The 18,705-nt window shown below is 36.3% G+C and overlaps 2 protein-coding genes and 1 long non-coding RNA gene across 3 annotated transcripts in view; all 3 read left to right on the top strand.

Annotated features, from left to right (window-relative positions):
* The window catches only part of LOC311606881, a 178,964-nt gene that overhangs the window by 83,427 nt on the left and 76,832 nt on the right, over positions 1-18,705 (top strand). The gene's annotated exons all lie outside the window — the stretch shown is intronic.
* LOC311606828 (olfactory receptor 5J3-like) lies at positions 5,747-6,747 on the top strand (the record flags this gene model as incomplete). The annotated part of the gene is made up of 1 exon (XM_084798237.1): positions 5,747-6,747. The coding sequence occupies exon 1, from the start codon at positions 5,809-5,811 to the stop codon at positions 6,745-6,747; it is 939 nt and encodes a 312-aa protein (XP_084654363.1). The 5' UTR covers positions 5,747-5,808.
* Positions 16,640-17,578, top strand: LOC311606826 (olfactory receptor 5J3-like; the record flags this gene model as incomplete). Its single annotated transcript, XM_084798235.1, has 1 exon — positions 16,640-17,578. One exon carries the CDS (start codon positions 16,640-16,642, stop codon positions 17,576-17,578), a length of 939 nt encoding a protein of 312 aa, XP_084654361.1.

The following is an 18,705-nucleotide window of genomic DNA, read 5'->3' as shown; positions in this document are numbered from 1 at the left end:
CCCCATGTCCTGCACCTCCCGCCCTCATCAATCCAATATTCTTTGCATGGCTATGTTTTACTGTAGGTTCTGGGAATTGAACTCCACTCCTCCCTTTTGCATGGTAAACATTTTACCAACAGAGAGAAATACTGACCTCTTTATTAAACATTTAAAAATATAAAATATAGTATTTTAAATAAATTCTCAAAAGAGATGAAGACAAAAATATGCTTTTGAGTATCATCTTACCTATTTTTCATTATGTTGAAAATTTCCAATATGTGTAATTTTAATTTTTAGTATGGATTATAATTTTTTAGCTGTTTTGAATTTTTCTAGCAATTTGAGCTATTATCATGCTTTAAAGTGATAGTTAGCAAATATACAAATAAATGGTAAAGACACTGGAAAGTTAAATGTTATATGGTAACCAGGAACATAAAATTTACTGTATGTTTTTGATCTTCCACACAGTTAGCTTATGGAAATTAAAGAACAATATGTTTGCAAACCTTTGAAAATTTGTGACTTTATATAGGGTAATTTATCTTAAAAGAGTTAGCATTAATTATTTTAGAATATGTTGATTGAAAGTCTTATTCAATGTCAAAATAATGAAAATCATATGAAGGGTGTGTATAGCTATAGCAATTTTGAAGAAATAATAATGAACTTAAGTTGCTTTATTAACAGAGTTCCTTAACAGTATTCCAAGTGGCTTACACATGACCAAAAAATCACTTTTTTCCTCAACTCCTGCTGCTCTATTCCATGTCTTTATTGAACATTATAGCAAGACGCCTGAATTTAGAGAAAACTCCATCTGCTTCTTAAACATTGCTTGTGAAAGATACATTTTGACTTCTTCTTTTGTGAAAGAAGAGGTAGCCTTTGAACAGACACCAGAATCAGCTCTCTGATTAGTTTTACACTTGAGAGACAAGAGGGTGCTAATGACTCGACTGTGGACAGCTGAGACTTGCACACACACAAGGGGCTACAGACTCTGGCCCCAGTAGAGTAGAAACCACCATCAGCAGCCCTGTTCCACATAATAAGTCCTTAAAGTTTTGTGACAGTCAGGTCTTATACAGCAGATGAGTTGTTCATTCTGGCTTTGATCAGTTGTAAGTAAGGAAATGCTAAGGTTCCATTTAAAGATTTTGACATTTTCTGTTATTTCCTGAACAGTAATGAAACTCATTGCCAATCGTCCAACTTCAGCACCACAGTCAACAATTTAGAACATTATGTTCTAATTTGTAGGCTATTCATATTACAACTCTCCATAACTACAGACAAGAGCAGTGTTTACATAATGCTTACAAATTTGTATTATGATTATATTAAAACTTATTGCATATGGTAAGTAAACTATGTTTTTATTATTTAATACTATATTTATGCATTACTTTAAAGATACTTGAATACTTAATGCAAATTTAAGAATTAGACTAATATATGTAATTTATATGTAATTCATATTTATTTTCAATTTAACAAAATAATAGTACTTTTAAGACAATTTAGATCTATATTTCCTTAAGGATTACAATAAAATATAAGACTTATATTTAGCATATAGAGTCCTTCATTGGAAGTCTTATTTGTGATGGACTGAATGGTAATTTATAGTGTTGTTCAAATCTTAATCTCTTGGATCCATACATAATACATCAATAGGAAAAACAGATTGTTGACATGTGAATTTGAGGGAGAGCATAAGAAACAAAGAGTACCTTGGATTATGCAAATATGATTTATACATAATTCAGTTGTTATTTTGAACTGAGAAAAGACAGCAGTGATGAAAACAAAAGCGTTTTACTGTTGTCTTAGAAGAAAGGGTCAGGTGCAATGAATAGAAGCTTTAGAGTCTCCAAGGGGGGCACTGAGTGGGAAGATGCTTCCTCTCTTAGGGCCTCTAGTAGGAATGTGGCCTTGTAGCTATGTAGATTCCATTTAGAAAAGCAGATAGTTTCCTGTTTCTGACTTCCAAATTGTAAGTGAATGAATCTTTGTTACTTTAAGTCACTGTTTTTTTTTTTTTTCAGGAAATTTCTGTAGTAACTGTAATAAAAATAGAAAATTGATTCTACTTATAACAAAGCATTTACCATTTCTTTCTAACCTGTCATACTTTATTTTATTTTATTTTGTTAATTTTTATTCAGATTACATCTCATTTGTTATGCTCTCACTTGTATCTTCCTGTTTCCCATTCGTCCCTCTTTCATCCTAGTCCCCTCTCCTAGGTCTGTAACAGAAGGGGACCTTGTCCCCGACTATAAGATCACAGCTTATCAAGTCTCTTCTGGTAGCCTGTTTCCTCTTCCTCTGAGTGTCACCAGGCCTCCCCACCAAGGGAAAGTGGCTAATTAGGGGTCACCAGAGTTCATTTCTGAGTGAGTCTCTGCTCTCCACACAGTTGTGGAGAATGTGGTGTCCATTGGCTAGATCTCTATAGGGTTCTAGGTTTACTGCATGCATTGACTTTGGTTGGTACACTAGTTTGAGCTGACCCGCCTGGGTCCAGATCTGCCAGCCTTAATGATCTTCTTGTAGGTTTCTAGGACCACCTGGGTCCTTCTGTTTCCCCATTCTTCCTTATCTCTCTCACCTAGAGCCCCAATAGGAAGTCCAGTGTCTATCCCAATCTGCAGTGGAGACTTCAAGGGGACATCTCTGTTGGGTAGTGTTCAATTATAAGTGAGCATTTGCCATGTGTATCTTTCTGGGTCTGGATTAACTCAGGATGATCATTTCTAGTTCCATCCATTTGCCTGAAATTTTCAAAGTTTCCTTGTTTTTAATAGCTGAGTAGTATTCCATAGTGTAAATGTACTACAGTTTCATTATCCATTCTTAGACTGAGGAATATCTAGGTTGTTTTCAGGTTCTGACTATTACAAATAAGGCTGCTTTTTGAACATGATTGAGCATATTTCCTTGTTGTGAGGTGGAGCATCTATTGGGTATAGTCCAAGGAGTTGAATAGCTGGGTTGAGGTAGCTCTACTCCCAGCTTTCTGAGAAAGTGCCAGATTGATTTCCAAAGTGATTGTATAAACTTGCACTCCCACAAGCAATGAAGGAATGTTCCCCTTTCTCCACATCCTCACCAGCATATGATGTTACTTGAGTTTTTTATCTTAGCCGTTCTGATTGGTATAATATGGAATCTCAGAGTTGTGATAGATATTTTAGTTTGTTATATCAACACATGTTTATTTTTCCAGAAGGACATCATCTACTTAATGGCATTATGTTGCTTATTTCAGTGTTCCATGTTTTAAAAAGAAACATAAGGTGGTGACATATTTTGTGGGCATTGTTGTGTTCTTAAGCTGCATTTATGCATCTAGGTTTGTAGTGGTTATAGGTCTGGGTAGCAATATGGGTTTGTCTTTGATGGATGAGTATTTTGTTCCTTGGTTTGTGTGTTCTTTTTGGTGTGTTTTGTGTGGCCTGTGCTTGAGTATGGAGTATTCACATGAGCTGAAAGCAGCATTTCTGGTAGCCAGTGTGGCCTCTGATCCATCAAGGATTCTCCTTTGAGTTGGAAGCTTCCGTTCAGGTGGTTGGTGTGGTGTCTGGTCCAGGATGGAGTGTCTTCTCATCTTGAGGGATGGGATAGTGTAATGATAAAGGGAAAGGTACATGGGATAAGGTGAGGTGGGTGGGGATGACCTGTCTTCTACCAGGCATAAGATACCAGAGGTTGTATGCCCAATGGAACTGATATAGTTCAGGGGGTCCATGAGGTAGTGGCTTACCTAGTCTTCTGGCAAGAAGAGCCTGTTGTTTGTAAGTGGGTGTCTGGCCTCGTGGCAAGCATGGCAGAGGTTCATAGCAGACGTGGTTCAGCTTGGGAGGAGGTACTGATGTTTTTCTGAGGGAACCCAGAGAGTGGGGAGCTCCACTGGGATAAGGCCCATCTTGGATGGTGACTCCCTGCTGGACCAGCGGCCACACAGGTTGACAGAACTCTTGCTCACACAATGAAAGAATCAGGGCTCATGGTGGCTCACAGAGACTAAAACAGGAATCACAGAGGCTGCATGGGTTGCACTAGGACCTCTTCAGACATGCTATGGTTGTATGGCCCTAACAGTGAGGGTAGGAGTCTTTTGACTCTTGCCTGCTAATGGAATGTGTTTTGTCCTACTGGATTGCCTTGGTCCAGCTGGCATATGATGGTTTATGCCTAATATGACATCATCTTTTTGTGTCCTATTAGGTTGATATCATTGGGGTGCTCTTTTCCAAAAGAAAACTGATGAGCAGTGGATCTAGGGAAGAGAGAAGGTAGGATGAGGGACTGGGAGGATGGAAGGGAGAGGAGACTATGGTTGGGAGATATTAGATGAGAGTGAAATAAAGAAAACTTTTAAGAAATGAAAAATCAAATATGAGGCACCAGAGTTCGTGTGAAAGTCAGACCCCACTCAACTGTGGAGAATGTCCTGCCCATTGGCTAGATCTGGGTAGGGGTTCGAAGTTTACTGCTCATATTGTCCTTGCTTGGTGCCACAGTTTGAGCAGGACCCCTGGGCCCAGATCTGCCCATCATAATGTCCCCTGGATGGGGAGGCCTGGTGGCACTCAGAGGAAGGATAGCAGGTTACCAAGAAGAGACTTGATACCCTATGAGCATATACAGGGGGAGGAGGTCCTCCTCATTCACAGTCATAGGGGAGGGGAGTAAGGGGAAAATGGGAGGGAGGGAGGAATGGGAGGATACAAGGGATGGGATAACAATTGAGATGTAATATGAATAAATTAATAAAATATATTTTAAAAAATAGATGACAAAAAGAAATGAAAAATCAAATAAATATCGTTAGAAAATGAAAAAGAAAAAAGAGAACAAGAATGAAAAGGAAAGGAAGAACACAGTGGCTCACAGTATTAAGGAATGCATATTCATCAGTCTGTGAGGAAATATCAGAATAACTTATTTATCTGATATATACCTTGACAATTATTGAGTTGAAAATGCATCATTTCAAAAGAAATTATGTGAACTTCTATCTTATCTTTCTGAAAATATATAAACAATTGCAGATTTTAGTGCTTCACACCATGTATTTTCTGAATTGGTTTATTATTGTTAATACTGATAACAACAGGAATAGAATGAAAGAAGAAAATTGTCTCAATATATGAAGGCAAGAATTGTTATATATAATGACACCTGTGAATGTGAATCATTCTTAAGACAAAGAACATATAAAAATGTAGATCTATGTTTTCCTTGTCTTAGCTCAAGCCCTCTCTATAGGGTGGTGATAATCAGAGGAGGCAAAGATCCAGTTAGAAGGTGAGGACATATGTGAAGCGAGGTGTTTGGAAAAGGGGAGATGGCATGATAGTGACTGCAGTGTGCTTATGCTAACTGAATGTGACGTACTTGGCATTTTATCAAAGGGCTGTTGGAAGTTCTTTAGTTACAAGGTTTATATTACACTTAGGCAGAGGGCTGATAGATATGAGACAATAAGACAGAGGTTGAGTGTCACACTGTAAATTCAAATCACAAGTCTACCAACTGAGAGCTCTGTGAAATAAGAGAGGTTTTCTTATCCCTTAATATTCTGAGGTAATTGGTAACAGGAAATAAGCTGATATAATTTGCAATCATTTGTGACTCTGTATAGATTTTTTAGAAGACAAATTGGCTAATGATAAGGTTTCTCTCTAATTTTATTTACCACAGGGTAACTCTCAGGCACCATGATGAATATCAAATCTTGGAGAAACTTTTTTTCACAACTGATTTAAGGGTCATGATTATTTTTGCAACTAAGGAACAAGTCGTGAAAGCATGACAATTCGGAATCATACAAGTGAGAAGGACTTCATATTCAAAGGCTTAACTGAAAATCCTAATTGGCAGGTTCCACTCTTTTTGCTTTTCAGCTTAATTTATTTCAATACTCTTGTGGGTAATTGGGGGATGATCATCCTGATATGGTTGAACACCCAGCTTCATACCCCAATGTATTTCTTCCTTAGTAACCTCTCTTTCTGTGATATCTGCTACTCTACTGTCATTGCTCCCAAGATGCTGGTCAATTTCCTGTCAGAACACAAGTCTAGCACATTCTCTGCCTGTATTCTGCAGAGTTTCTTTTTTGCGGTATATATAACTACAGAAGTCATCCTCCTGTCTATGATGGCTTACGATCGCTATGTGGCTATTGCAAACCCCTTAATGTATACAGTTATTATGACCCACAGCCTCTGCACTCAGATGGTTCTTGCATGTTACTTGGGTGGCCTCATTAATTCTCTGACTCACACAATAGGTCTACTCAGACTTGACTTCTGTGGTCCAAACATTGTGAATCACTTCTTCTGTGACGTCCCTCCTCTTTTGAAGATATCATGCTCTGATGCACACATCAATGAAATGCTGCTTTTGGTCTTCTCTGGAGTGATTGCTATTTGCACTTTCATCATCATTATGGTGTCCTATGTCCACATTATCATTGCAATCCTGAAAATCCGCTCAGCGGAGGGGAGGCGCAAAGCCTTCTCCACTTGTGCCTCACACCTGACAGCTGTGACGTTATTTTATGGGTCTTTGACTTTTAGCTATATACAGCCAAGCTCTCAGTATTCCATGGAACAGGAAAAGGTCTCTGCTGTGTTTTACACCTTGGTCATCCCCATGTTGAACCCTTTGATTTACAGCCTGAGAAACAAGGATGTGAAAGAAGCAGCCAAGATATTGATTTGTAGGAAGAGCACTGTGTCTTGACTCTGTTCATTCTCTCTGGCTTTGAAAATTTGATGTGAAACTTCAAACTGACATTATTGGAAATTATTAATCTTTATAAGAGTCAGAATTTTAGAACAAAAACATTTTAGTGATATTTTACTTATCAAATACTATACTATCTCAGACAAAACCTAGAATGTCCCTGATTACTTGACTTTCATGGACCTTTTCCATGGGTGCACAAATTTTCTATGAAAGTAGAAATGCCATAAGGTAAGTGTGATTTTGATAAATTATCATTTAATAAACTTATAATTTTTATGCCTGATCAAATGAATGGAATTTCTTAGTTTTTATATTAGTTCGTGCTGAATTACTAAGCTTTCTGATGAACTATTGCCTCTGCTTATTCAGGAAATCTCTTGTTTAAATATATACATATATATTTAATATTTTATTATGTATCTTATTTAACATATACATTTATGTTATTGCACATAAGTAAAATAAACTACATACAGCAGGAAGAACCATGAGACAATCAGGAGTTATATAAATATTACATTCATAGTGATTTGGCTACATGTATTTGGCAAACTTGAAGTAAACATCTTTCCTATCTTGTTGGGTCAAAATTTCTGAATGGAGATTAATATCTATCATATCTCATCTCTATTAACTTAAAACATCTATCTTGATCTAAAAACATCTTAACCCCTAACCTACTAAGCTTAATTGAAAGACTAAACTATCTGGTCTTCAAACCCATGAGAGACTTGAGAAGGGATTCAAACTGCAGAACAAGCAGGTAACTAACATTGCTAATCCTACTACATGGCAATAGCCCTGACACTGGTTGAGATACGAATGTTTATGCATAGACAAGGCTTCATGTTGGTCACAGATTCTCTGTGACTTGTAGTTAGAGGCCATTCTTAATATGGCATGAAGGAAGATTTGCAGATGTCTTACTTCTGCTCGTACAATGAGCAGAGAACCAGCCTTAATTGCTCCGTACATCCTGCACACTTTATACCATTACAATGTTAGAACTGTATAACGCTTGTGAGAAATTATGTTTTCAGAACAAAGAACTGGACGCCGACACTGGATCAGACCTGACAGGATTCATTCCGCTCCGCAAGCTGGATGCTGACATCCTGTACCATCCATGTTCTAGCCCCAGGCGCCTCAGTTGCTGTTACCCAACGGAACAGGAATGTGCTGCAGAAAGCTTCTGATCCCAATTGGGCCGGTAGTTCAGACTATCCCACACGGGACTCCTACTAAGCCTGGAATTTCACAACTTTTGTTTAAATAGATTTATCAAATTAATGCTATCCACGCGCTTATTCTCCCATGGAAACAAAGGCAAAACCTCTTGTCTTATTGTAATACGTAACCTGGCTCTATTCTAAGGTCAATGCATCTTTAAAATACACAGGATAATTACGTTCAGCAGGTTCTCCCACCACCCAACGTCTCTCCACAGCGCTTGTTCCTTTCTCATTAACATGAAAAAATTTAAGGCTACTAAAGCACTATGTGATCTATCTCTAGGTTTTCATTTTGTCCATTTCTGTTTATTAAGCATATCTTTAAACATGTGATTATATCTTTCTATAACTACTTGTACATTAGGATTGTATGTTATACCTGTAATACGCTTTATCTTATAATATGCAGAAAACTTTCATTTTACTAGAGAAATGGTCATTGCTAGTCTTAATTTGTATAGGCATCCCCATAGTAGCCATAACTTCTAGTAAATTTATAATTTCAGAATCAGACTTTTCAGAACTTTGAACAATTTCCTATTAAAATCTTGAGTCTCTTTCTATGATAAGGTTTAATTTGATTTTCTAAACCCTGAAAAATGAAACACATCCATTTGCCAAATTTTCTTTTTCAGAGGTATGTTTTGAGTTAGTTCCTGAAGGTAATGGAGTTTGTCTATACAAAGAATAAGTAAGATATTGCCTTTAACTTTCCTTGGCTTGTTTCCAAAAGATAGAAAAATCATTCTTCAAACCTTTGCTGCTAATGTGTTTCTTATGAAATTCAACTACAGGATCACCTACCATCTTCAAGGATTCTCTTGTCTCTACCTCTTCAGGTCTGTGATTACAGATGCAAAATAATCATTCCAATCTTTTCTTGGGATGCTGGGGTCAGATTTAATTGGTCCTATTTGATTGCCAAACACTTTGCTGACAGAACCATTGCTTTTGTCTTTGAAAACATTATTAATCATTTTGTAATGTACAAAATAACATGAGACACTTATGATTTTGGTGCAGTTTTGTTGTTTGCATTATTTTGCTTGATAATCACAATGATAAAAGAATATGAAGCTTGAAAAGTTGTTTTTTTTTTTTTAATTTACAGTAAAGTCAGAGCAAGAACACAAAGAAGGACTTGAAGGATAAACCACTGTTGCACACTGCTGACTGGCTTGCTCTCAGGCTTGTGTAGTATGGCATGGTCTGTCTGGTGTTTTGTATTTAATAATTGCTTGTCTATGGAGATCTTTCTATGAGCAAATGCTCGCATATACCAAGGGTTGCTGTGTAACCCTGCCTTCAAAATTACCCCTTATTGGCCAATAAGATGTCTCTACTTAGGGTGGGCAGAAGAAAGGTAGGTGGAGCTAAGGTTTGTGGGCTCAGAGTATAGGCGGATCCAGGAAAGAGAGGAAAAGGCATGGCGGAAGAGAAGAGGAAGAGGAAAGCAGAGTTGCCACAGATCAGCGTGAACCAGCAGCATGTGGCCAGGGGGAGATTGCTCTGAGCTTTGGCTTGATGGGGATAAGCAGCCAGCATGGATAACATGTGCAAATATGTATGGGAGTGTGGGATGGGAAGTAGACCAGATAGAAAAGATTAAAGCAAATAACATGGGGGATAACAAGGTAGCTTGTTATCACATGTGTTAGTAGTAAATATTAATAGGCTGCCACAACTCTTGTGTCCAGCTAATTTTCTTACATCTGCCTAGAGATAAGAAAGCCCCATGTGAGATGGATAATCTTATATTTGTTAATAACCAAGGAACTGCCCTATAGACATCTCTATAGAGCAATCAGACAGGGGCAGTACTTCTTATCTTTTTCAAGCTGACATTGAAGATTACTTATAACATACTTATTCCTTGTCAACTTGACATAAAAACAACTACTGTTGAAATATAATCTTTCCTTCATCCCTTGATTCCTTGTTAAAATTACAATACAAAACACAGTTAACTTTAATAATCTACCCATATTTAAATTTTAATAGTTTAGAAGTCCAAAATCCTTTAATTGTGGACTTTTATCAAAACAGTTTTAAGGTTAATATTTCTCATTCCAGGGGCAACTAATATACTGAAGGCAGACACATGCCATTCCGTTTATAATAAATCCCCTAGTTCTTAATATAGTTCTGTAGCAGGAAACTTGCTGTAGTCTCTCTTTCTTCTCTGAGACCATACCCAACAGATCACAAAGATCTCTGCAGAGCTCCCTACCATGAACTCATCCCACTATCCTGGCCTTCAATACCAGCAAGCATTCACTGGAAACACGGCAGCTGAGAACAGGGAAACAGCTAACTGAAGGTTTCCATCATCATATCTTCTTCCCCTTTAAATATAATCCCTCAGTCTGGCCTCTGTCTCTGAAGTACAACTCTAGCTGCAGCTCTCTCTGCCCCCAGCCACATCACGTGCATCCCATAGACCATCCCCTTCCAATCTCTACTCCCTCCTCCCTCTTTGCTTTATCCACGCCCGAACTCCAGCAGCCGCCCTATACTAGCCAGAAAAGCAGGCAGGTTTCTGGCAAGACTCTAAGTTCTCCCGGTGTTCCCCTAGATCCAACCCCCCAGGCTCCTCCCAAGCTCTGCAGTGCAGCTTCCCTACCACTCTGCTCCTGTGGAATGTGGAGCCAACAGATTTTCGCCCTTTCTCCACCTTCTCATAATTCCTGGCTTTGCCACAGGCCCCAGCATCAGCTGGCATTATTTGCTAATTCAAGGAGTATTTCTTCCGGTGCAGCAAGTAGGATAAGGAGAAATCATGCCTCTCCTACTGTGCCTGAGATCTAAACCACACAGTCTCATGCCCAGCTCTGCATCAGGAAACCTGGTGAGGTGTTCTCACGCTCTCATCTGACTCCGTCCCCAAGGGATCACAGCCCATCTCTCTCCACATTCCTTCCCCACCTCATTCCAGCCTCCCAGCCTGTAGCCCCATCAGGCTTTCCCTGTGGGCACACTGACTGAGCAGGCCAGGAAAACAAGCAGCACATAGGCGTCACACCTTCTGAAAATCCGGAGAGAAACAGAAACCATAGAACAGAAAAGCTACCCAATGAACATAAATCCAGAAATCAGCACCTGCACCTATACTCATCCGCAAACAGGAGGCCAGCACAAAATCACAATAATGTCATGGGATATGTCTCCACTAGAACCAAGCTACCCTACCACAGGGGACCCTGAGTGTTCAACATAGCTGAGGTCAATGACCCTCCCAACCCATAGTGTCTGACTCCACAGGGGTGGGATTTAAATGCGTCCCACCTTTCCCGGCAATGTTTTAAAAAAACATACGTTCCTAGGGTATCAAGTCTCTTCTTGGTAACCTGCTGTCCTTCCTCTGCATATATACAAGGGTAGGTAATCCCCCTCAGGAACAGTCATAGGGGAGGGGAATAAGGGGAAAATGGGAGGGAGGGAAGAATGGGAGGATACAAGGGATGGGATAACCATTGAGATGTAACAAGAATAAATTAATAAAAAAAGGAAAAAAAATAAAAATGAAAAAACACAAAACAAAAACAAAAACAAAACATACGTTCCATGGTTTGAGAACTCAGTTCCTCATATTCACAGGAAAACATTTTCCCAAATTAGCCAACCAGTGAACTATTCTTTAGACATTTTATCTGTTATTTATTTTTTTATTCGTTCATTCATTCATTCATTCATTTTACATATATGAGAGCTCTATCTGCAGGAATGCCTGAAAGCCAGAGGAGGGCATTGGGTCCATTATACATGGTTGTGAGACGCCAAGTGCTTGTTGGGAATTGAACTCAGGATCTCAGGAAAAGAAGTCAGAACTTTTAAGAGAAGCCGTCACTCCAGGCCCCATGCTTTAGACATTTCCAAAACTAAAATATTTGTATTAGGAAAAAACGGTAACATACTTTTGAATGTAGTATTAATTATTTTTAATTTTTATGAAAAGTTCCAATATGTGATTTTAATTTTATTGTTAATTGAAACTTGTAAGCTGTTTCTAACTCTTTTTGCAATTTAAACCATTATCCTTCTTTAAGTGTCAATTACAAGTGAATTTAAAACACAGTGGGAAATTGCAGGTAATATGGTAAACAGCGGCTTAATATCTACAGCATGATTTTGAACTTCCACAATGTTAACATATGATAATTAAGTTACAATGCAAACGTAAACCCCTGAAATTCTTATGATTTTATATAGCACAATGTTTCTGAAAAGAGTTAGCATTAACAATCTTAGAATGTTGAGACAAAATGTCTTATTTGATGTCAAATAAGAATGAAAATTGTGCATAGCCTACAATTTTGTAGAAATAATAATAAATTTAATTTTTTATTAGCAGAACATTTTAGTCTTCCAATTTGCTTACATATATCTTCAGAATCCTTTTCTCAACTCCAGCTTCTACATTCCTTGTATTTATTGAACATTATAGGAAATGCACAATTTAGAGAAAATCTCGGCTCCTTTTAAAACATTATTTATGAAGGATACCATTTCACCTTTTCTTTTGAGAAAGAAGAGGTATCCATTGAACAGACACCAGAAGGCCTTACACTCTCTGATTAGTTTCACACTTGAGAGACAAGAAGGGTGCTAATGACTCAACTGTGGACAACTGAGACTTACACACACACAAGGGGCTAACGATTCTGTCCCCAGTAGAACAGAAACTACCATCAGCAACCTTGTTCCAAATAATAAGTCCTTAAAGATTTGTGAAAGCCAGGTCTTTTACACCAGATGTGTTGTTCATGCAAGCATTGATAAGTTGTAAGTAAGGAAGTGTTAAGGTTCCATTTAAAGATTTTGAAATGTTTCTGTTGTTTCCCGAACACTAATGGGAGCTTACTACCAAATGTCAAAGTGCAGAAACACAGAAACAATTTAGAACATTATGTTCTAATTTATTTATAGGTTATGTGTCTTTCTACCCTCCATATTTCATAGAAAAGAGCACTATTTATATAAGGCTTACAAATTTGCATTATGATTATATTAACTGCTCTTACAAATTATAAGAATAAGTATGTTTCCATTATTTAATATTACATTCATATAGTATGTTAAAGATATTTGCACATATGCAAATTTAAAAAATAAACAATTTAAGAATTGAAATTTTATACCATACAAATGACTTCCTATTTATTTAATAAAATAATAGTACTTTTAAACAATTTAAAACTATGTTTCTTTAAGGATTTCAATATAATATTTTTAAGAATTATTTTCTATTTTTCTTCCATTTGTTTTCCTTCCTAAGAAATATTCATATTTCTGATTTTAAGAAAGCTCAAATTATTTTCCACAGCAGCCCACTTCTTCACTCTGCTATGTTGGCTTTAAGGTATAATATATAACTTGTAGGTTTCTCTCATGTACTTCGTGCTACTGTTGTTGATTGTAGGATTAAATGTGGATTTATCATCAATGTCAAATTTCATATTTGCAAAAATGTTGTGTGATTTTTTATCATATTTGTCTTTTGATATTTAATTATAAACTAGTGAATTTGTTGATTTTTAAGTATAAGTGTACTGGTAAACATAATTTATGTAAAATCATATGTACAATATAACACCTTGTTTATTTATGTATAAAATGTGAAGGATGCATTAATTATCTATATCTACATATACACTCAATACTTTACAAAAGTTTTTAATAAATACTTGCTATAATAATCATGTATTTTGAGGTGATGTATCAACTTGTACGAAGAACTCTGTCCCTCAGTATAAGGTCGCAAAATTTTGATAGTTATTAGTTTATTTAATGAGATTTTCCTGGGACCTTTTATAACTTTAGTGACAAAATATTTGAGGGTTGTAACTACCCTCACTGTATTCCTGTTCATTGGTGAACAAGAATTTGCATTGCTGCCCTGGAACCAGAAAATGATTGTGAACTAATTTTATATTCATTTAATCAGGATGATATGTGATGACACATCAAACTTACTATACAGGGACTGCAAAAATCAAACTTGAATATGTCTTTGGGGGTAAAAAGTTTTAAGGACATAATACTCAGTTGGTGTTGTAAGTCAGCCTTTTATTTCTATCAAGAGATAATTCATAGTTCTGAAAGTGAGGAAGGGCAAAGATACAAGAAGATTTGCAAGGAGGAAAGTGAGGAGGGAAATGATCAAATTACAGTACAATCTCAAAAATAAAAGAAATAAATTAAAAAATCATTAATGTTTTCAAATGCACCAATTCCTGTCCCTAGGATATAGTGAAATCAGATTCACTGTCCTTCCAAAGGCCACTAATCTGTAACATAGATGGGACAAAGGCACTTCCCTAGGTTTAAGTTGATAAGCATGTGCTTATAGATTGATCAATGTGGGTGTAGCAATATCCATCAATATGGGACAGTATGCCAAGCTTACCTATATTCTAACTGGTTTATATAAGGTATAAAATTATTTTCTTAAAGTCTCAAGTGCTTCACAGGCTTTCCTAAATACACACACAAAAATTTTAGAATGTGAAAACAGATTGTAAATATGCTTAATGAGAATCGCACATGCCCTATGAAAACCAAACAAATTTACATTCCATAAAATTCAATACAGGAGTTAATTAGATCAGTAATAATAATGAACAAGATTAATTTTCACAAAATACATTTGTCCAAGCAGTTCAAATGTAAAATGCTAAAATAATATTACTAAAAATAGATAAATAATTTGGTAAGCATGAAATATTGAATTCATATATTGTGGTATACTGTACAAATGTCTTCCCCATGTCAGTGAGAATTTTCAACCACATTTCAATGGCTTTAGAAACAATATCTTTTAATCCTCATCATCCTCTCTTACTATTCTTTTCACTTAGGAATATTTAGAAGCCTTTCTGTACTACAAAACTCTACTTTAGGTTTTGAATTTGCTGTGTTCTCTTCTCAAAGTACACTTTTTTAATACACCAGATATCTGATTTAATTATTAGGCTATTTTATACTCATAGTGGATCTTATATAGTGTTGTTTGTTGGGCATCTTACAAGTAACAGACAGAATAATAATTTACAGTTTTGTTTAAATCTTAATTTGTAGCATCCATACATTCTACTCCATATGGGAAAACAAGTTGTTAACACGTAAGTCAGAGGAACACTGTGATAGACACACTGACCTTGGACCATGAGAGTTAGACCTACACATAATCAAATGTTCTTTCTTCCAGCTGAGAAAGGAAGGGACAGTAATGGAAGACAAATACATTATATTTCTGTTTCAAAGAAAAGGGTCAGGTGCTATAGAGAGTAGTTTTTTAGTGGCTCAAAGAAGCTACTTGATGACAAAATATTTCATTTCTAAAGCTCTCAAGTAGGAGTGAAACCTCATACTTAAGTAGACTCCACCTAAGAAATCAGATAATGTCATGGTTCTGACTTCCAAACTAGAAGCAAATGAATCTTTGTAACCTTAAGCCACCAAGTTTTTAGTAAACTGCTATAGTAACTTCACTAAGCAGTAAATTAATGCCTTTTATATTATAGCATGCACCATTTCCTTCTAGTCCCTGTCCTATTTAATTGTAACATGCTAGTTACTCTGTGGTTTGTCAACACATGTTTATATTTCTAACAATATATCAACTCCTTAAAAGTCATGCTGATGCTGATGTGAGTGTTCCATTTTCAAAAGAATCATACAGGCTCACATTAGTAAGCACTGGGCAAGTATTTATGGTGTTATAAATTCTGTGTGCCTGATTCTCTAATGTTTACCTTAACTAATATTGAATTGAAAATGAATGAATCTTTTCAATAGAAATTGTGTGAAGTTGCAACTTATCTTTTTAAAAAGAAGATTGACCCACAGTTTATGTCTCTGGTATTTCACTATTTATTTTCTCTTTACAATGTATGTTCTAAATTGTTTTACTATGTTTAATACTAAGAACAATATTAACAGACCGCAAAATGAAAATTGATCAAAAATCTGAAGGCAAGAACTGTCATATAAAATGACACTAATAATCATTAATCATTCTTAAAACAAGGAAAAAGTATAAACATTCTTCTATATATATTTATTTGTCGTGGCTCAGGTCCTCTCTATAGGATGGGAATGATCAAATGTGTCAGAGATCAAGGAAAAAGGTGAGGAGAATTGTGAGGTGACATATTTGGAAAGGGAGGTGTGGGGACGGTAATGAGGTCAGTGTGTTTAGGTTAACCAGACGAGAAATACTTTGAAATGTTTATCCCCAGGATGTTGAAAGTTCCCTTGTCACAAGATGGTAATAACCTTATATTCCACACTATCAAAAGGCTGATAGATAATAGTGAGACAGAGTTTCTGTACCTCACCTTAAATTAAAATCTTAGTTCCACCAAATGAGAGCTTTATGACATAAGAGAGTTTAGTTATTCTTTCCTAATCTAAAGGAATTGAAAACATGAAATAAATAAATATGCAATCAGTTGAGTCTAATTGTATAGATATTGTATCACACTAATGGGCTACTTCTGAAGTTTCTATTTTTTTTCCTCATCTACCACAGGATAACTTCTCAATGTCTCAAACCATGATGACCATCAGATCCTGAAGGAAATGCTTTTATTTATTTATTTTTAATTTATCACGATATTATTTTGTTGCAAGAACCTGTATACTACTGAATTATGGCTTTTTGGAATCATACAGGTTTGAAGGAATTTTTTCTGGTAGGCTTAAGTGAGAATCATAATTGGCAGGTACCTCTCTTCTTGCTTTTCAGCTTAATTTATTTCATAATTCTTGTGGGAAATTGGAGGATGATCATCCTGATATGGGTGAACACCCAGCTTCATACCCCAATGTATTTCTTCCTTAGCAACCTCTCTTTCTGTGATATCTGCTACTCTACTGTAATAGCCCCTAAGATGCTGGTCAATTTCCTGTCAGAACGCAAGTCTAGCACATTCTTTGCCTGTGTTCTTCAGAGTTTCTTTTTTGCCGTTTATATAACGACTGAAGGTATCCTCCTGTCTATGATGGCTTATGATCGCTATGTGGCTATTGCAAACCCCTTAATGTATACAGTTATTATGACCCACAGCCTCTGCACTCAGATGGTTCTTGCATGTTACTTGGGTGGCCTCATTAATTCTCTGACTCACACAATAGGTCTACTCAGACTTGACTTCTGTGGTCCAAACATTGTGAATCACTTCTTCTGTGACATCCCTCCTCTTCTGAAGCTTTCATGCTCTGATGCACACATCAATGAGATGCTGCTTTTGGTCTTCTCTGGAGTGATTGCTATCTTTACGTTCACCATAGTCATGGTGTCTTATATACACATTATCATTGCCATCATGAAAATCCGCTCAGCAGAGGGGAGGCGCAAAGCCTTCTCCACTTGTGCCTCACACCTGACAGCTGTGATATTATTTTATGGTTCTGTGACTTTTAGCTATATACAGCCAAGCTCTCAGTATTCCATGGAACAGGAAAAGGTCTCTGCTGTTTTTTACACCTTGGTCATCCCCATGTTGAACCCTTTGATTTACAGCCTGAGGAACAAGGATGTGAAGGAAGCAGCCAAGAAGTCAATTTATAGGGAGAGGAACACCTCTTGACCCTGTCCTTTCTCTGGCATTGAAAAGTTCATGAGAGTCTTCAAACTGACATTATTAAAATATATTAATCACTTATAAGCATCAGATACAATTGTAGACCAGTAATATTTTAATAATTTTTGTTTATCAGGTATTATATTGTCTTAGAGGAAGCTTAAAATGTTCCTAATGGCATGACTTTCATGAATTCTTTTACATGGCTCTACAAAGTTTCCATAAAAGTAGACATGATTATCATATATATATATATATATATACATATATATATATATATATATATATATATATATATAATGCTTAATAGTATGGTAAATTGCTGAACAAAAATGTAGTTGATGACTTAAATTCTTAAATAAACTAACTTTCACGAAGTACCAATTTTATTACAACTGCTGTGACATAGAAATGTGACTAAGGATTGGAAATAAACTATTAGATAAATAAGGAAGGAAGAGAGCTCTTCAGTATAATAAAGTATAAAATTTTTTATCTTACATGAGGCTTTTATGTAAAAATGAATAATGCCAGACACTGCCTAGTTGGCCAAGAACCTAAGACTAGATAACTCATGCGCCTAATGCAAAACCAAATATGAATGATCCAATAAAAGAATGTAAAAAAGAAAAGCTAATGACATTCTGCTGCCGTTATAGATTAGTTCCTTGCTCAGCCATCATTAAAAAAGCTTCCTGCTATAGCAGATGGGAACAAATAAAAAGGCCAGTAGTAAGATAATATGCAGAGAGTGAGGAACATTTAAATACTCATCCTGAAATAGGATGTCTCCATCAAAACCCTCCATCAAGGCTCAGAGAACCCTGATGAAGAGGAAGTGGAAAAAACATAAGAGCCAGAGGGGATGGAAGACATCAAAAAACAAGGCCCAAGAGCTTGCTCAGAGGTTAAGAGTACTGTCTGTTCTTCCAGAGGTCCTGAGTTCAAGTTCCAGTAACCACCTGGTGGCTCACAACCATCTATAATGAGATCTGGTGCCCGGTGCCCTCTTCTGGCGGGCAGTCATTCATGCAGGCAGAACATTATATATATATATATATATATATATATATATATATATATATATATATATATATATATATATAATAAATCTTAAAAACAAAAACAAAACA

Source organism: Acomys minous (genome assembly GCF_964271855.1).
Source record: "Acomys minous genome assembly, chromosome: 10".
In the NCBI taxonomy this organism is placed as follows: Eukaryota; Metazoa; Chordata; class Mammalia; order Rodentia; family Muridae; genus Acomys; species Acomys minous.
Note: the sequence above shows the minus strand (reverse complement) of the source record. Positions and strands in the feature narration are given on the sequence as shown.